The following is a 14,341-nucleotide window of genomic DNA, read 5'->3' as shown; positions in this document are numbered from 1 at the left end:
GTCAATGGGAGATATGGGGCCACATTTGATATCGGCAGGGGCACTCGGCAGGGATGCCCACTATCCCTTTTACTCTTTGCCTTGTTCCTTGAACCCTTTGCGGCCAGGATTTGTTCGGCTTCCCATATTCAAGGTGTGAGTTTAGTTTCTAATAACTTTAAATTATTGTTTGCAGACTATATGTTTACACTCATAAGTCCGAGGCAGTCTTTGAAGGGGGTTGAGCATGAGCTAAAGTCCTTCAGTAAAGTATTCAGTTTCAAAGTAAACTTTGAGAAATCAGAACTGCTTAACATTAACCTGCCTTCCTCGGAGGTCCAGGCGATTAAAGAGGCTTTCCCCTTCAGATGGGCCAAATCTAGCATTAAATATCTGGGAATTTACTTAGGTTCCCATGTAACAGACTTGTATGAGCTTTATTCTGTCCCCTTCATGAGAAATATTGATAAAGACCTCAGTAAATGGAATAGGGGTATGTTCTCATGGCTAGGATGGATTGCGATCATAAAAATGAATGTTCTACCCAAGTTTCTTATCTATTCTTTACATTACCAGTGTATATACCTGCACCAGTACTCCGTAGCTGGCAGAAGAAGGTATTCGACCTCATATGGAAGCGATGCCCTCCTAGGGTCTCTAGACATGTGCTATACCTTCTCAAGCCACAAGGTGGATTAGGGGTGCCCAACCTTTCTAAGTACTATGCTGCCTCATAATTAAGAGCCTTAATAGACTTTAATTGTCATTTCTCAGTAAAACAATGGGTACAACTTGAGCAGTTAATAATCGGGGAAATGCCTATTCAAGCTATGCTCTGGCAACCATGGGCATCCTGGCACCCTCCAGTAAATTTACCTTGGACAACTAGTACTACTTTAAAAGTTTGGACCCATTGGAAAAAAATATTGACAGGGAATCTTCAGTATTTTTACCAATCATTCCTATTCCATAATTTACACTTCCCAGTGGGATATCAAACAAAACTTTTCCATTCATGGCATAATAAGGGAATCACTACGATTGGGCATCTAATGTCGAAGGGTAACCTGGTAACACAGGCGGATCTTGAGCATACCCACCAGTTTGACCCTACAAATGTTTTGGCCTTTGCCCAAGCCAGGCATTTTATAAATTCACAAAGGAAGACGAAATCTCTACGTAGCAGTAGGTCTCTTTTTGAGCACGTTTGCTAATGCCGATTCCATTCGAGGCTCTACATCTAAAAGTTATAAATTATTGTTTGTCACAAAGCCACAATCTTTTTCACATTTAAAAAAATGGGAAGCGGATTTAGGACGGAAAATTGAAAGGAAAGAATGGGAAACTATTATACGTTGGGTGGGTAAATGCTCAATTTCTGCTCGATTACAGGAGAATTGCTATAAAATGATATAGAGATGGTACTTAACCCCTGATAAACTTCACACAATTTATCCTGATTTTCCAAATCGATGCTGGCGACATTGTGGAGAACCAGGATCATATTTCCACATATGGTGGAGCTGCCAGCGGATATCCCCCCTCTGGAACAAGGTGTTTAAATGGCTTAGTGAGGTGATGAAAGTTATGATAACGCCCTCCCCAGAATTAACCCTGCTTAATTTGCCTTCTGTAGAGTTGGATAAGCACCAGCAGAAATTCTGTGCTCAAGTTGTTTTTGCAGCGCGTAGTGTTATAGCCTCTACATGGAAAAGTGAATATATACCAAGCATTAAAGATGTTCTGTAAAAACTGCATGCAAATTGCCGTTTAACTGCACTTAAACATAAACGGATGCCCACTTTCCTATTAATATGGAAGCCTTTCACAGATTGCTGTCTGTAATAATCAAGATTGTAGTAGGTCCACTTTATTCGCTTCCCACTAGTTGGGTGTCGTGGTTACCAAGAGGTGTAACCCCTTATATTTCAATATGTATCTTTGCCTTTTTTTCCCATTTGCTTTCCTTTTGTAACTGGTTTTATGTCAGTATACTTAGGTTTGTATGATTATGCTGAGCGGTTAAATGCTTGGTTATTAGAACCGAGGATTTTATGTTTCAAAGGACTCTGGTGGGGCGGGGGTTGGGAAGGAAGGGAATTAAGATTCAATGTTACGTATCATTATGTGGTCAGTGTTCAAGGCCATTGTTTGTATAATTTTACAAAGTTCAATAAATCTTAAATAAGAAAACAAAACAAAACAAAAAAAACCTTCAACCAAAAGATCCTATAGTTTCAAGTGGAACAGGTTCACAATTTGGCATGATGCCAGCCATATGGATCCCTTCTGCCCATGGTTCTTGTTTCAGTATCTATTTTTTTTTCTGTCATCTGCAGGTCTTAGCACATCTTCAGTCAAAGCTCATTTCAGCACAATTACGGCTTTTCACTAGGGGGTGAAAGGAGTTTCACTTGCACTCCATCCTGTGGTATCCAAGTTCATGAAAGGACTGTGGCATTCTAGGCCTCAGTCAGTAAATCTCTAGGGCTGTAAGAACAAAGGCCAGAAACCTTACAACTAACTGTGAATGCTGCCAAAATAGAGTCTCTGGCCTTACAGTAAAATGAATGCTGGACCTGTTTTTCTCTACACTGGGAATGAAGACCTGAAGAATCTCCTGACTAAGCAGCTGAACACCTGGCATATCTTTCTCTGCAAAGAATTGTTTGCAGAGCATTTTACAAACAAGGAATACCTCATCTGTGAAAACACACAGAAAAGCAAGAAAAACAAAAGACTGTGTGTGTAGAAAACATAGATGGCTGACCCTGAAGTGGCCTAGATACTTGAATCTACTTATCATTAAGGTCAAATATATTAGAAGATGTTTATTTCAGACCTTTGGTCAATGCCTTTCTGACCAATAAATGACCCCATAGTTTTAAGGAAAAATAACTGAATAAGTGAGACCATTTATTTATTTATACAAACTTCTATTCTGCTGATCCGCAAATCTCAGCATGGTACAAAAAAACTACAAAATAAAATTGGACAAACAATAACAAACAATTTAATATTAAGCAGCACTAGCAATTAAGGAGCAAAAGCTACCAGAAACGTAAAAGATAGGAGAAGGAAAGGAATCACATCAGTCAGGGAAGGCCAAGGTAAACAAATAAGTCTTTAGTAGCTTCCTAAAATGAAGCAGGTCCTTTTCTGTTCCGATTTCCAGCAGGAGAATATTCCATAGGGCAGAACCCGCAATAGAAAAAATACAGTTGTGAGACTCTGATAGCCGTGCTTGTTTGAGAGAAGGGGATTTCTAGTAAATGTTAGGAGGTAGAGCCGGAGATTATGGACCGATTGGTATATCCAAATAGCAAAAGATAAGCAAGGTGGGGCTAACCCATGAAGGCCCTTAAAAATCCAGTTGAGTGTTTTGAATTGTGCACCCCATATGATGGACAATCAGTGCAACTTGGTAAGAATCGGAGAAATGTGACTGAGAGAAGTGTAAAAGATTAGCCGCAGAATTTTGGAATAGATGAAGGACCAATCATGCTGCTACTCATGGATTTAAGTAATTTGCCTTAAGTCACCGAATAATGCAATTTTAAGCCTTTCTGAGATGGAAAACAAGGAGGCAATGGAGGAGCACCAGAAGAGCTGAAGCAGGAGGACATGATCCCAAGCACTCCACAGCCTTTCGGGCCAAGCCCTCTTTGCTCTCCTCAAGGAACAAGGGTAGTTCTGCTCTTGGTTGAATCTGTTCCCTTGAGGCAGAGCTGATTGTCCCAGCAGCAGAAGCAGATCCTGTGTCAGTCGTTCTTCTCGAGAGTCCCAGCACAAACTACATTGGTGAGACTTTGGTCCATTTCTTTTAAAGCTCTTACTAGTGGGAGTCATATAAGACCACGTCTCTTACCAAAGTGCAAGTTAAAGTTAACTTGATGCTAGTGCCTTGCTGATTTTATGACTGTTGTAGAATTTACAAAGAACAGAATTATTTTCCTATTCTAAAAGTTTTGCTGGTATATAATTCTTTCTCACAGGACAAGCAGGATGGTAGTCCTCACAAATGGGTGACATCGAGGATGGAGCCCTGTACGTAAAACTTTTCTGTCAAAGTTTCAACAAGCTTTGACTGACACTGGCACACTGGGTGCACTGAGCATGCCCAGCCTGCAATTATCCCTGTGAGCCACAGGTGTCTCCCTCAGTCTTCTTTTTTCCGCTCTGCAGTCAGCATAGCGGTTGGAGCTCTGTGAGGATTTTTTAACTAATTACCTCATGGAAACACTTAACTTTTCACTTCAAAAAACACTTTTCCCTGCACAGGTCTCCCTCCGCGTACGTTTTTACGACGCTCGGTGAGTACTAATTCTTATTTTTCGGTCGGTTCCTGTCACTATCTTAAGGCTGTTAACTGACTGAAGCCTTCCCTTCCCCCATTTTTCAGTTAGCTTTAAACAGCTTGCGAGTATCTCTGTGACACTCTGCTTGCTTATGCTAGTGGGGTAGGGATTTTTTCCTTAACTTTAGGACCTCTGTAGCTTCAAGTCCTTCGTTCCCTGTACCCTCACGCAGTCGATACCCTATCACTACACCGGGACCCTCCTAAACCGCCCTGGGCTTTTATATGTCATCAGCGCCCCTCCCCCCACGGTGCCCTGATGCCTTTATCCATGTTTTTTGCTTTTCAGTGCTACCAGGCTTTTTCCTCCTACGCACTGTTTTTTTCCTTGGGCTTCCTCGGTGCCGTCCCTACCCGGATGCATGCCATTGACGCACACGCTGTTAGTCACTGCCATGCATACTCGGGTCGCCGCCACCGCTGCCCGAGACACTTTTTAACGATCCCAGGGTCACTTCATCGATGCCACCCCCCCCTTTTGGGGATGCCATCGATGCCCCATCCTCCCCACCGATGTCCAGCCCTTTTCCATCGGTGGGCATCGGTGCCACATCGATTCGTCGGTGGGCATCGATGCCGGATGGTCCCCATCGGTGGACATCGGTGCCGGATGGTCCCCATCGATGGACATCGGTGCCGGATGGCTTGTCCGTCGATGGCATTGGTGCCGGATGGCCGTCCGTCGATGGCATCGGTGCCGGGTCCTTTTGCATCGATGGACACCGATGCCCAGGTGTTTCATCCATGGGCATCTATGTTAGAATGCATCCATCGAGGGCAGTCGATGCCAGGCTGCTCCCATCGGTGAAATTCGATGCCCAGGTGGGTCCCATCGGTGGGTATCCATGCCGGCTCGATTCCGTGGATGGGCGTTGATGCCAATGCCAGCCTTATGGCTGGCATCGATGCCCATGCCGATTCCAGGACTGGCGTTGATGCCGGGATGGAATTCATCGACTGGGAGATCCATGCCATCGATTCCATACGTGTCCATATCGATGCCACCGACACACGTGTCTGGGGCACCGATGCCATGTACACTTGGAAATCTGAGTCTGTCCAAATCGATACCGTCAACGTCTGTGGCCCTATAGTTGATGCCCGTGGCCATGCCACAAACGGCATAAATGCCCGCCTCCATGCATCGATGCCCTCGACACCTCCGTTTTCCTTCGGTGTCCTTGACGCCCTATTGATTCGACTTCGACTCAGTCGATGCCGGTATCTTTTTCAATAACGGCAATGTTTTTCGATTATTCGATTCCACATCGTTTCAAAGATACCTATGCCACTGCTGTCAGTGCCCGTCACTGTCATCATTCTCCTGGCCAGTCATCGACGATTTTTCATACCCATTTTGATGATATCCTCGAAGCCCCTTAGGTTGCCTTCAATATCGTCAATACCGACATAGCACCGCCACATAATACCCTCGCCTCCTCACATTGCTCCACACTTTGGGTTCTTTTTTAAGCCCCGTATTAGCTTAAGACACTCCATTGTGTCAGGAGCAGAGCAGGCGTGCTGACAGTTCGTCATCGATCGCCTTCCAGGACGACGAGGGCTTCCATCTCGGCGCTGGGGAAAGACCGGGCCGAGCACCGTGGCACCCATCATCGCCGACATCGTGATCGTCCGCCGCTGACGCCATCCAGCACATCGGTGCCATCCTTCTCCAGGCTGGACAACGCTCGGGCAGAGCGACATCACCACTGCCATCAGCACTGTTCCTACAGTTTTGGCAGTCCTTGGTGATCCAGAACTTCCGGATCCAGGTCCGACAGCTTCTGCATTGGCGTCACGACACATCGAGCCGCTGTGACGAGGGAAGGGAACATGAGTTCCGTTAGGGCTCCTCTGTTCCTGGTGTGCCCCACCGTCAAGTGGTGTGGGACTATGGCCATCTGTTACACTTAGCAGTCTAAACGCCACTCACGCCTGGCCTGTCTCCTCTGTACCTGTGCCACCATACCGGGTTTCAGAGCGAGATGGACGTTTACGTCCCCGGCCTTACCCTCGAGGACTCCGGAGACCGTCGGGGTCAACAATCTTCACCGGCTCGTCTTGCGGCGATCCACGTCGGATGGTAAGTACCCGCTTCGGCGGCATTCCCATAGAGTTGTGTTCTCCCATTCGGACCGTGGTTCGAAAAGTTCTGGGTCATGTGCCTTTTAGAACTGTATTAGTGTACACATATCACTATGTTAGCTATGTTAGCCACAATATCAGGAGAACCCCTCTATCTTCTTGGGATTGCAGCAGGGCTTCTTCTCTTGTCAGTAACAAGTCCCTGTGCCGACCAATGCTCTGACTCTTGGTTCCCTCCCAACCAAGGTCCAGCTGCATTGGCTGATCTGCTAAACATGAGATTCAGCAACCATTGCCCCATGTACAAGTCCACCTTGAGGCCTGGCCACAGGTCTCAGTGTCTCCTTGTACAGCATACAGAAATGCGGGTACCACTTACCGCTCACACACCTGCAGGAGCCTACATGATATCCTCCATTGGGACACCTCCTGGTCTCCCATCTGGTCAGATATCAGAGCGGCCACCCCACCTTGTACCAAAGTCCCGGTACACTCCCCCAGGCGCTACGAAGTGCAGAGGGGAGAAGGAGGGGAGAGGAGGGGGTTGGGGAGTTTTAATTGCACTATTCTTTCTTTTAACAGAAAATAGTTACTCTCCGCACATCCTGGACCTAAGAAAATCCAACTTTCTTTAGACGTCACAGGTACAATGGTATCTTTGGTTACCATCACTCCATACTGCAGTAAGTACATTATTTTAATGTTTCTATGTGCTTTATGGTGAGTCAACATTACAACCCCAAGCTCTGCCGCCGGCACCAGCTTCGGTAAGTGAACTGTCTCTTGCATCACTGTTGGTGAATGCTGTTTTCTCTGCGGAGTGTAACATCATTCACTTTCCTTGCATAGACTACTGCTAACCACTTTCAGTACATGCAAGGAGCTCTCACTTTTTTCAGGACTCACTATACATTTACTAACTGGGATTACTGTCACTGCCATAAATCCCTTCTGTAACACTTCTGGACACCACAGTCTTAAGACCCTCTTGTCCAGCATGCGCACAGACATTCTGATACATTGTTATATGTCCCTGCGCATATTTTCCATAACCTCAGCCTTTCAACTTTTCATGGTTGGGCTATGGGGTTCTTCCCACTATGCATTTTTCTCATAATTCAAAACTGCTATGGGTTATATTCAGTGACATTCTATACTCAATGGACCTAAGTGGTTTCATTGCTTTCGTCCCTGATTCTTATCCCAGTTCGAACTAGGACCTAGTCTCCTTCGACTCATGCTCGCAATTCCTTAGGGTTATAAAGTTTCTCCTGAAAGCTGTCAACCCATTATGCATCTATTGCACTCCAGCATAGTTTCTCATAAACGTCCTGGACGTTGCACCCATGAGTTATGCCCTTATGCCTTCCAATACTGCTTTTGCAACAATTCTTTGTGCATACAGACAGACAGCATAGGGACAATGTGCTTTCCAACTCATAAGCACGCACAACCTCTTAGCTGCTCTGCTAGACAGCTGCGCAGCTCTACCCTTGGCCCTTGTTCACTTCATGCGTCCTTGGGCCACATATCTAAGAGATTTAATGAACGCTCTATCTGACCTTCTCCACGTAGGTTCTATCCTCTCGAATGGTCTCAATTACATGTGTACAGGGCAAATCTTTTAACGCTGAGTTTAACTAAACTTTCCTCTGCGTCTGCATCATTCCATACGATGCACAGGTTCTGCTCCCTACACATGTTTCCTATGCGTTCCCTTAGATGCCTTTTCTTCCATCAAAGGCCTCTTCAATATATCTCTTCTGCTGCCTCTCGGAGCCAGCATTCTTCTAATGTTGAACTGGGATGGGGTTCAGTATTCTTTTCCCCACTCCCTGACTGAGATCAGTATGCTTCCCATACTTCTCAATCCTTCATATCAGTAACCTTTTATTCCCTCACCAGTCAGTCCCAAATCATAGACTTACTGATGTTCTTAGGTTCTGGTAGCGTCACAAAACCTTCTAAACATAAATCTTGCCGTTTAATATGGCAGGCTTTACCTCCTGACGCTAAAAAAAAAAAAAAGAGGTATTACCCCTTTTACTTTTCCACCATTTTTTCTTACTCCCTCGGATTCTGTTCTCCAGACGTCCTCCACATAGATACACCTTTCTCTTAGGAGGTGTATCGTTTTGGGAGTTGGGTTCCCGTTTTCGGTAATCCTCTCTGAGTCGGCTTACCATGGATTATCCACTGATCAAGCCGCCTCTATTTCTCTAATCACGGAATGAACATATATATTCTCCTTATAAGTCTCATACATTCTACGTTTGAGCCTTTCCATTCCTCTCTTCCACAGTTTGGCAAGGGAACTTCTTTCCCTCTTAATGTCATTCCTGCCAGCAGGGTCCGTGAGTTATGCACTCTTTCCATACTCACCTGACTCCGTTCCTCTGCCACTGAGTAGTTCTACGCATTCAACTTTCTATCCTTTTCAGGTAGATGTTGTATCTCCTTTCCTCAGGAAATACTCTATTAATTTTTCCTAACCTCTCTCTCTCGCCCTAGGGAGAGACTGGGTTTTCCACATTCCTGGACAGTAATGCTGCGCTTACATTCTATCTACATTGCACTGCATTCCATGTGAATTCCACTTGACTCTTTCCTTTATGCAAGGGTCAAGCTGCTACTTCCAGTGGCCACACAGACCTAATCCTTCTGATTAAGTGGTCTATATTTCCTTTCCTACCAACAAGCAGACATTTCACTACAACACTGTGGGTATCCACATACTGTTGTGTCCGTCTTAGCCTTAACAGCTTCCCTTTGGTTACTGCTGCTTGTACTTTTTTATCAGGTTGCAGCCTGGAGTCCTCTCCATACCTTCGCAGCCTATTATTGCTTACATTTGACTAGCCGGCATGCTCCATGTTTGGCCAGTCCGCCTACTCTTACTTTTTTCAATTCACTACCCAACATCCTTCCACGAACCCATTATGGTGTTGCGGATGCCCTCCGTTCCCATTTCCACCTCAGTCGTTACGCCTTTGCGCATCTGCGGTTTATCTGGTGCATTCCCGGGCATCCTCAGCTCGGTACTCACCCATTTGTGAGGACTACCATCCTGCTTGTCCTGTGAGAAAGCAAATGTTGCTTACCTGATGTAACAGGTGTTCTCACAGGACAGCAGGATGTTAGTCCTCACGAAACCCGCCCGCCACCCCGCGGAGTTGGGTCTGTATACTTTTATTTTAGTTTCGCTTGCGCTTTTTAGCTATAAGACGAGACTGAGGGAGACACCTGTGGCTCACAGGGATAATTGCAGGCTGGGCATGCTCAGTGCACCCAGTGTGCCAGTGTCAGTCAAAGCTTGTTGAAACTTTGACAGAAAAGTTTTCCGTACAGGGCTCCATCCTCGATGTCACCCATTTGTGAGGACTAACATCCTGCTGTCCTGTGAGAACACCTGTTACATCAGGTAAGCAACATTTGCTTTCTTGACCATCAGTAAGTTGTGTGCTGTCCCTCTTGTGATAATCTAACACTCCCCAAAATAAAACACATTATATAAAATAAACTCAAATTAAGTGTAGTTTATAATTTATATGCTAATGACCTTACAGGGCCTTGGGAGCTCAGTATATTCCTAGCTCAATTCGTGAAACTCTTTTTGAACCTCTAGAGTTTGTGGGACTTGAAATTTCTCATCTGTAAAGTGGTGGTTCTTGTGCCATCTCTTTGACATGAAGAGTAAATGAACCACAAACTCTGGGTTCATATTCACCATACCTACAATTTTTTCACAATAGGGTGGCTTTACGGACCCATGCCAAGTTTCTTCCAAAATTGGTATGTGTTCCATATTAAGCAAACTATTGTATTTCCTACATTGTTTTAAAAATTTCATGTGCACAAAGGAGAACAGGCTTCTTAACTTCTTGAATTGTAAGAGAGTCCTGGTGTATTACCTAAAAAGGACTCAAGCTCAGTGTCAAGCTTCTCAACTGTTCATGTCTTTTGATCCCAATAGTTGGGAAGGTCATTTGCCAAACATACTCTTTCCAGTTGCCTAGTGAACTGTATCATGCACTGTTAAGTGCTAGCTAACTTAAAGATTACAGACTATCATGGTTCATTAAGTGACTGCTATGGTGACTTCTGTAGTCATCTTGGGGCCACTTCTATAGAAGACAAATGCAAAGCTGCTTCATGGTTATCTGTGCATACTTTCACATCCCACTATTGTCTGATAGCATGTCCCGAGGAGATAGTTACTTTGAGCAGGCAGTTCTGAGCAGCCTACTCACCCAGTAGTCCATTCTCCACCTGATGGGGCCAAGTTATCTTTAAATAACTACCTGCTGGAGGAGCTAAGATGGCCGACTGGACTGTTTGCTGGTGAGAGCTGTTTCTCAGGGAGCGCGAAATATCTACAGTGCCCCAAGCCATTTCAGTTATTGGGCCGATGGACACCCACCTGACCCGGAGAGGATTGGAATCGGGTGGAGGAGGTTCACAGTGGCCCCCAGGAAGAAGAGGAAACCGGGGTCTTGCATGAACTGCAAACATCGTTGTCCCCGATTATGCATCTGGCTCCGGAGAATCCAGCAGAAGCGAGGCTGGTAGAGCAACTCCGGGAGGAAGAGCGAGGGGAAGGAAGCGAGACTGCTGATTTGGAGGCAGTTATGCCGAAGCCCTTACCTGGAGGAGATGAGATTCCGTCTGTACTACCAGCCCTGCCTGGAGAGGAAACAAGTGATGGAGAAGGTCACCCAAGTAGCGATGAGCCATTGGTTATGGTAAGTCCCAAGCGAATCACCTTGGAAGAAATATGGCAAGCGATTCAGAATTTGAATAAAAACTTACAGATGAAAATAAATCCTGTGAAAGAAGCCCAAAAGGTTTTGGAACAGCATGTGGATAAATTAGAAAAGAGTATGGTTGAAAAAATTGAAAACATAGTGACCCTAAAGAAAGAAATCCAGGAAAAAAATAATCTTCAGATAAACTTGGTTAAAGAAAATAGAGACCTAACGAATAAAGTGGAAAAGCTGGAAAATTGAATAAGGGGGGAAACATTTGCGGATATTAAATTTTCCCAAAGAACCATTGATATCAGCTAAGGATGCTATGAAAAAATACATGCTTCAAACCCTTAAAATTTCAGAACAGGCCTTTTCAATAATATCTAAGGCATATTTTATACCACCATTTAAAAAAGGCCCCTTAAACCTAGAGGGCCTTCAAGTGCTTACACCAGCCTCCCCACCAATGATTATATCTGGAATATTAGAGTCAACAAATGAGGAATTATTAGTGTCATCTACAATGGTTGTCACTTTCCTCATAGAATCAGACAAAGAATGGATTATGAGATTATATTTTCGCCACCGACAAGAATTGTTTATGGGCTTTAAAATAAACATATTTCCAGATGTGTCAAGAGCAACACAGATGAAGAGAAAAGAATTTCTGAATCTTAAAAGTAGAGTGCTAGAATTAGGCGCTTTTTACTTAATAAAATTTCCTTGTAAGTGTATTCTGAAGTATCAAGGGAACACTTATGTATTTTTTACTCCAGAACAAGTATTGAATTTCTTGGCAAATAGAACACCTGAAATTGTAAACTCTGCATATTTGAGAGAACACCGTAAGAACGCTTGTTGTAATATATGTAAATTAAGAGACCTCTCTGTATAACAGTTAAGTTAGTCTTTTTTTTCTTTTGATATTGGAAATTGTAATGAGGTTGAGAATACCTCCCCCTGTTATAATGTGGACTTGGAAGGAGTAGATTTAGACTTAAATATTTAAGGAAGAAATATTTTCTTATATTGGTTATTGATAAAATCCTCCTTTTCTGTATATGCATTTGATTATGAATGTATAATTGATAATTATAAAAATAAAAAAATAACTGCCTGCTCAGTGCAACTCACAGCTTGGGACTCCCCACACATAATGGCTAATTCATGCCTCCTTATCAATGGAAAAAGCAAGTTTGCTTACCTGTAAACAGAGTTCTCCATAGGCAGCAGGATTAATTAGCCATGCTTATTGCCTAGCCTCCTCCCTGAAAAGTTGACTACCTTGCTAAAGCTTAAGCTGTGAAAGAAACTGGGGGGGCTTGTGATGCAGCATGTATGTGCGGGAACTCCTGAGCATGCTCAGTAAAGTCTTTACTGAGCTGTCAGAACTAGGTCTATGTCAGTGCCATCAGATGACGTCACCCATGTGTAATAGCTACTTCATCCTGCTGTTTATGGAGACCATCTTTTACAGGTAAGCAAACTTGCTTTCGCTGTCCATATATGTCTTATATTTTTGCCACTAGTGCATTGAAGTTTTACAGTCCTTTTCCATATCTAGCTTTACTGTATAACACAACGTATAATGCAACTTCTGATATAATCATGAAGGATTAAAAAATATTTTAATAAGATTGTGGGTTTTAAATCCCTTTGACTTTGTGTTTTTCCACTGACTGATCTTAATACAAACCATAGTAATTTTAGGATAGCAGTACTATGTTCTTGACATTTACCACCATATATGTTGCTTTAGGATGTACAGCGGATGGTTACCAATATCTCAGATGAAGTCTCGAGTGAAGAGGACCCTGAAGCTGGGTACATACTACGTCGCAATGTGGATCGTGCCTCTAGTGACAGCATACTTCGAAACAGAAAAGCTCACCACTACAAGAAGCACTATTCCACAGAGGTGGTCTTTGTTTGTTAATATTCCCTATTGTGCTCTTCTGCATGTTTGTTCAAGCACCTTTGCTATGTTTTAAGACATGAAAATAGCAGATGCTTCTGTAAATATTTATAATGCAGTCAGAAGGATGGACCAGCCTTCCTTTTATGCTTCTGAATTGGATTGAGGGAGAGGAGGAAGTGACATATAACCATGCTAATCATTGCATAGGCTTAGCAAGCAAAGATATTCAGAATATATTTTCTTTATAAAAGGTGACACTATTAAAATCTATCATAATTGACCCTGAGCTAAACATGAAACAACACATCTCACAGAAAATAAAAGAAGGTTATGCAAAACTAATGATCTTAAGAAGACTAAAACCTCTATTAACGATTAACAATTTTCGCACAGTTCTACAAGCAATGATATTCGCTAGCACAGATTATTGTAACTCCCTGCTGTTAGGACTACCTCAGTCTACAATTCGGCCTCTGCAAATATTACAAAATGCCGCTGCCAGAGTTTTGACAGGCAAAAGAAAGTGACCATATTACAGGAACACTTGCTGAACTCCACTGGCTTCCAATTGAACAAAGAATACAATATAAAGCACTTTGTATAATCCATAAACGAATCCACGATGATAAAGCCGACTGGCTTAACACGGCACTGCGCGTGCATGTACCACAAAGAAACCTGAGAGCTGCAAATAAAGCTCTACTAACTGTCCCCTCTGTCAAATCAGCACATCTCACGCAAGTAAGGGAAAGAGCACTGTCACTGGCTGGTCCTGTACTCTGGAATACCATGCCACTCGAAATAAGACTACAGACAAATCTGAAATTATTCAAAACCAATCTGAAAACCTGGCTTTTTAAACAAGCATTTTATAAAGATAAAGAAAAGGAGAAAAATAGTTGAGCGATAAGGATGCACCAAGCTAGAAGTTTTTAGTAACCTACATAAGCATATTAATGTTAGGAACAAATTAGGCAGATTTGATTTTAACAATCAGGTTTAATTTACACACCTAGTTTATTATTTTACATTGTTACCGTTCTATGATGGCACACGAGTAATTTGTAATCTATACCACCAATATTTCTCTTTATCGTGCCCTTCTGTAAACCGTTGTGATGGTCTTTAACTTAACGACGGTATAGAAAATTTTTTAAATAAATAAATAAAATATTTATTGGTATGGAATATCAGCAGAAAGTTTAGTAAACAAAAGTGATGTAGATAGACCAGTTTAATATATCTATGCTT

At 43.2% G+C, this 14,341-nt stretch overlaps 1 protein-coding gene across 2 annotated transcripts in view; it reads left to right on the top strand.

Moving 5' to 3' along the window:
• PHTF2 (putative homeodomain transcription factor 2) overlaps positions 1-14,341 on the top strand; it is a 393,241-nt gene that overhangs the window by 314,010 nt on the left and 64,890 nt on the right. For both annotated transcript variants that reach the window (XM_029615118.1, XM_029615117.1), the window contains one exon: positions 12,932-13,090. In XM_029615118.1, the coding sequence (XP_029470978.1) occupies positions 12,932-13,090 (159 nt within the window). The remainder of the gene's footprint in view (positions 1-12,931; positions 13,091-14,341) is intronic.

This window comes from Rhinatrema bivittatum, chromosome 9, assembly GCF_901001135.1.
Source record: "Rhinatrema bivittatum chromosome 9, aRhiBiv1.1, whole genome shotgun sequence".
NCBI classification, from domain to species: Eukaryota; Metazoa; Chordata; class Amphibia; order Gymnophiona; family Rhinatrematidae; genus Rhinatrema; species Rhinatrema bivittatum.
This window is presented reverse-complemented; position numbering and strand designations above follow the sequence as displayed.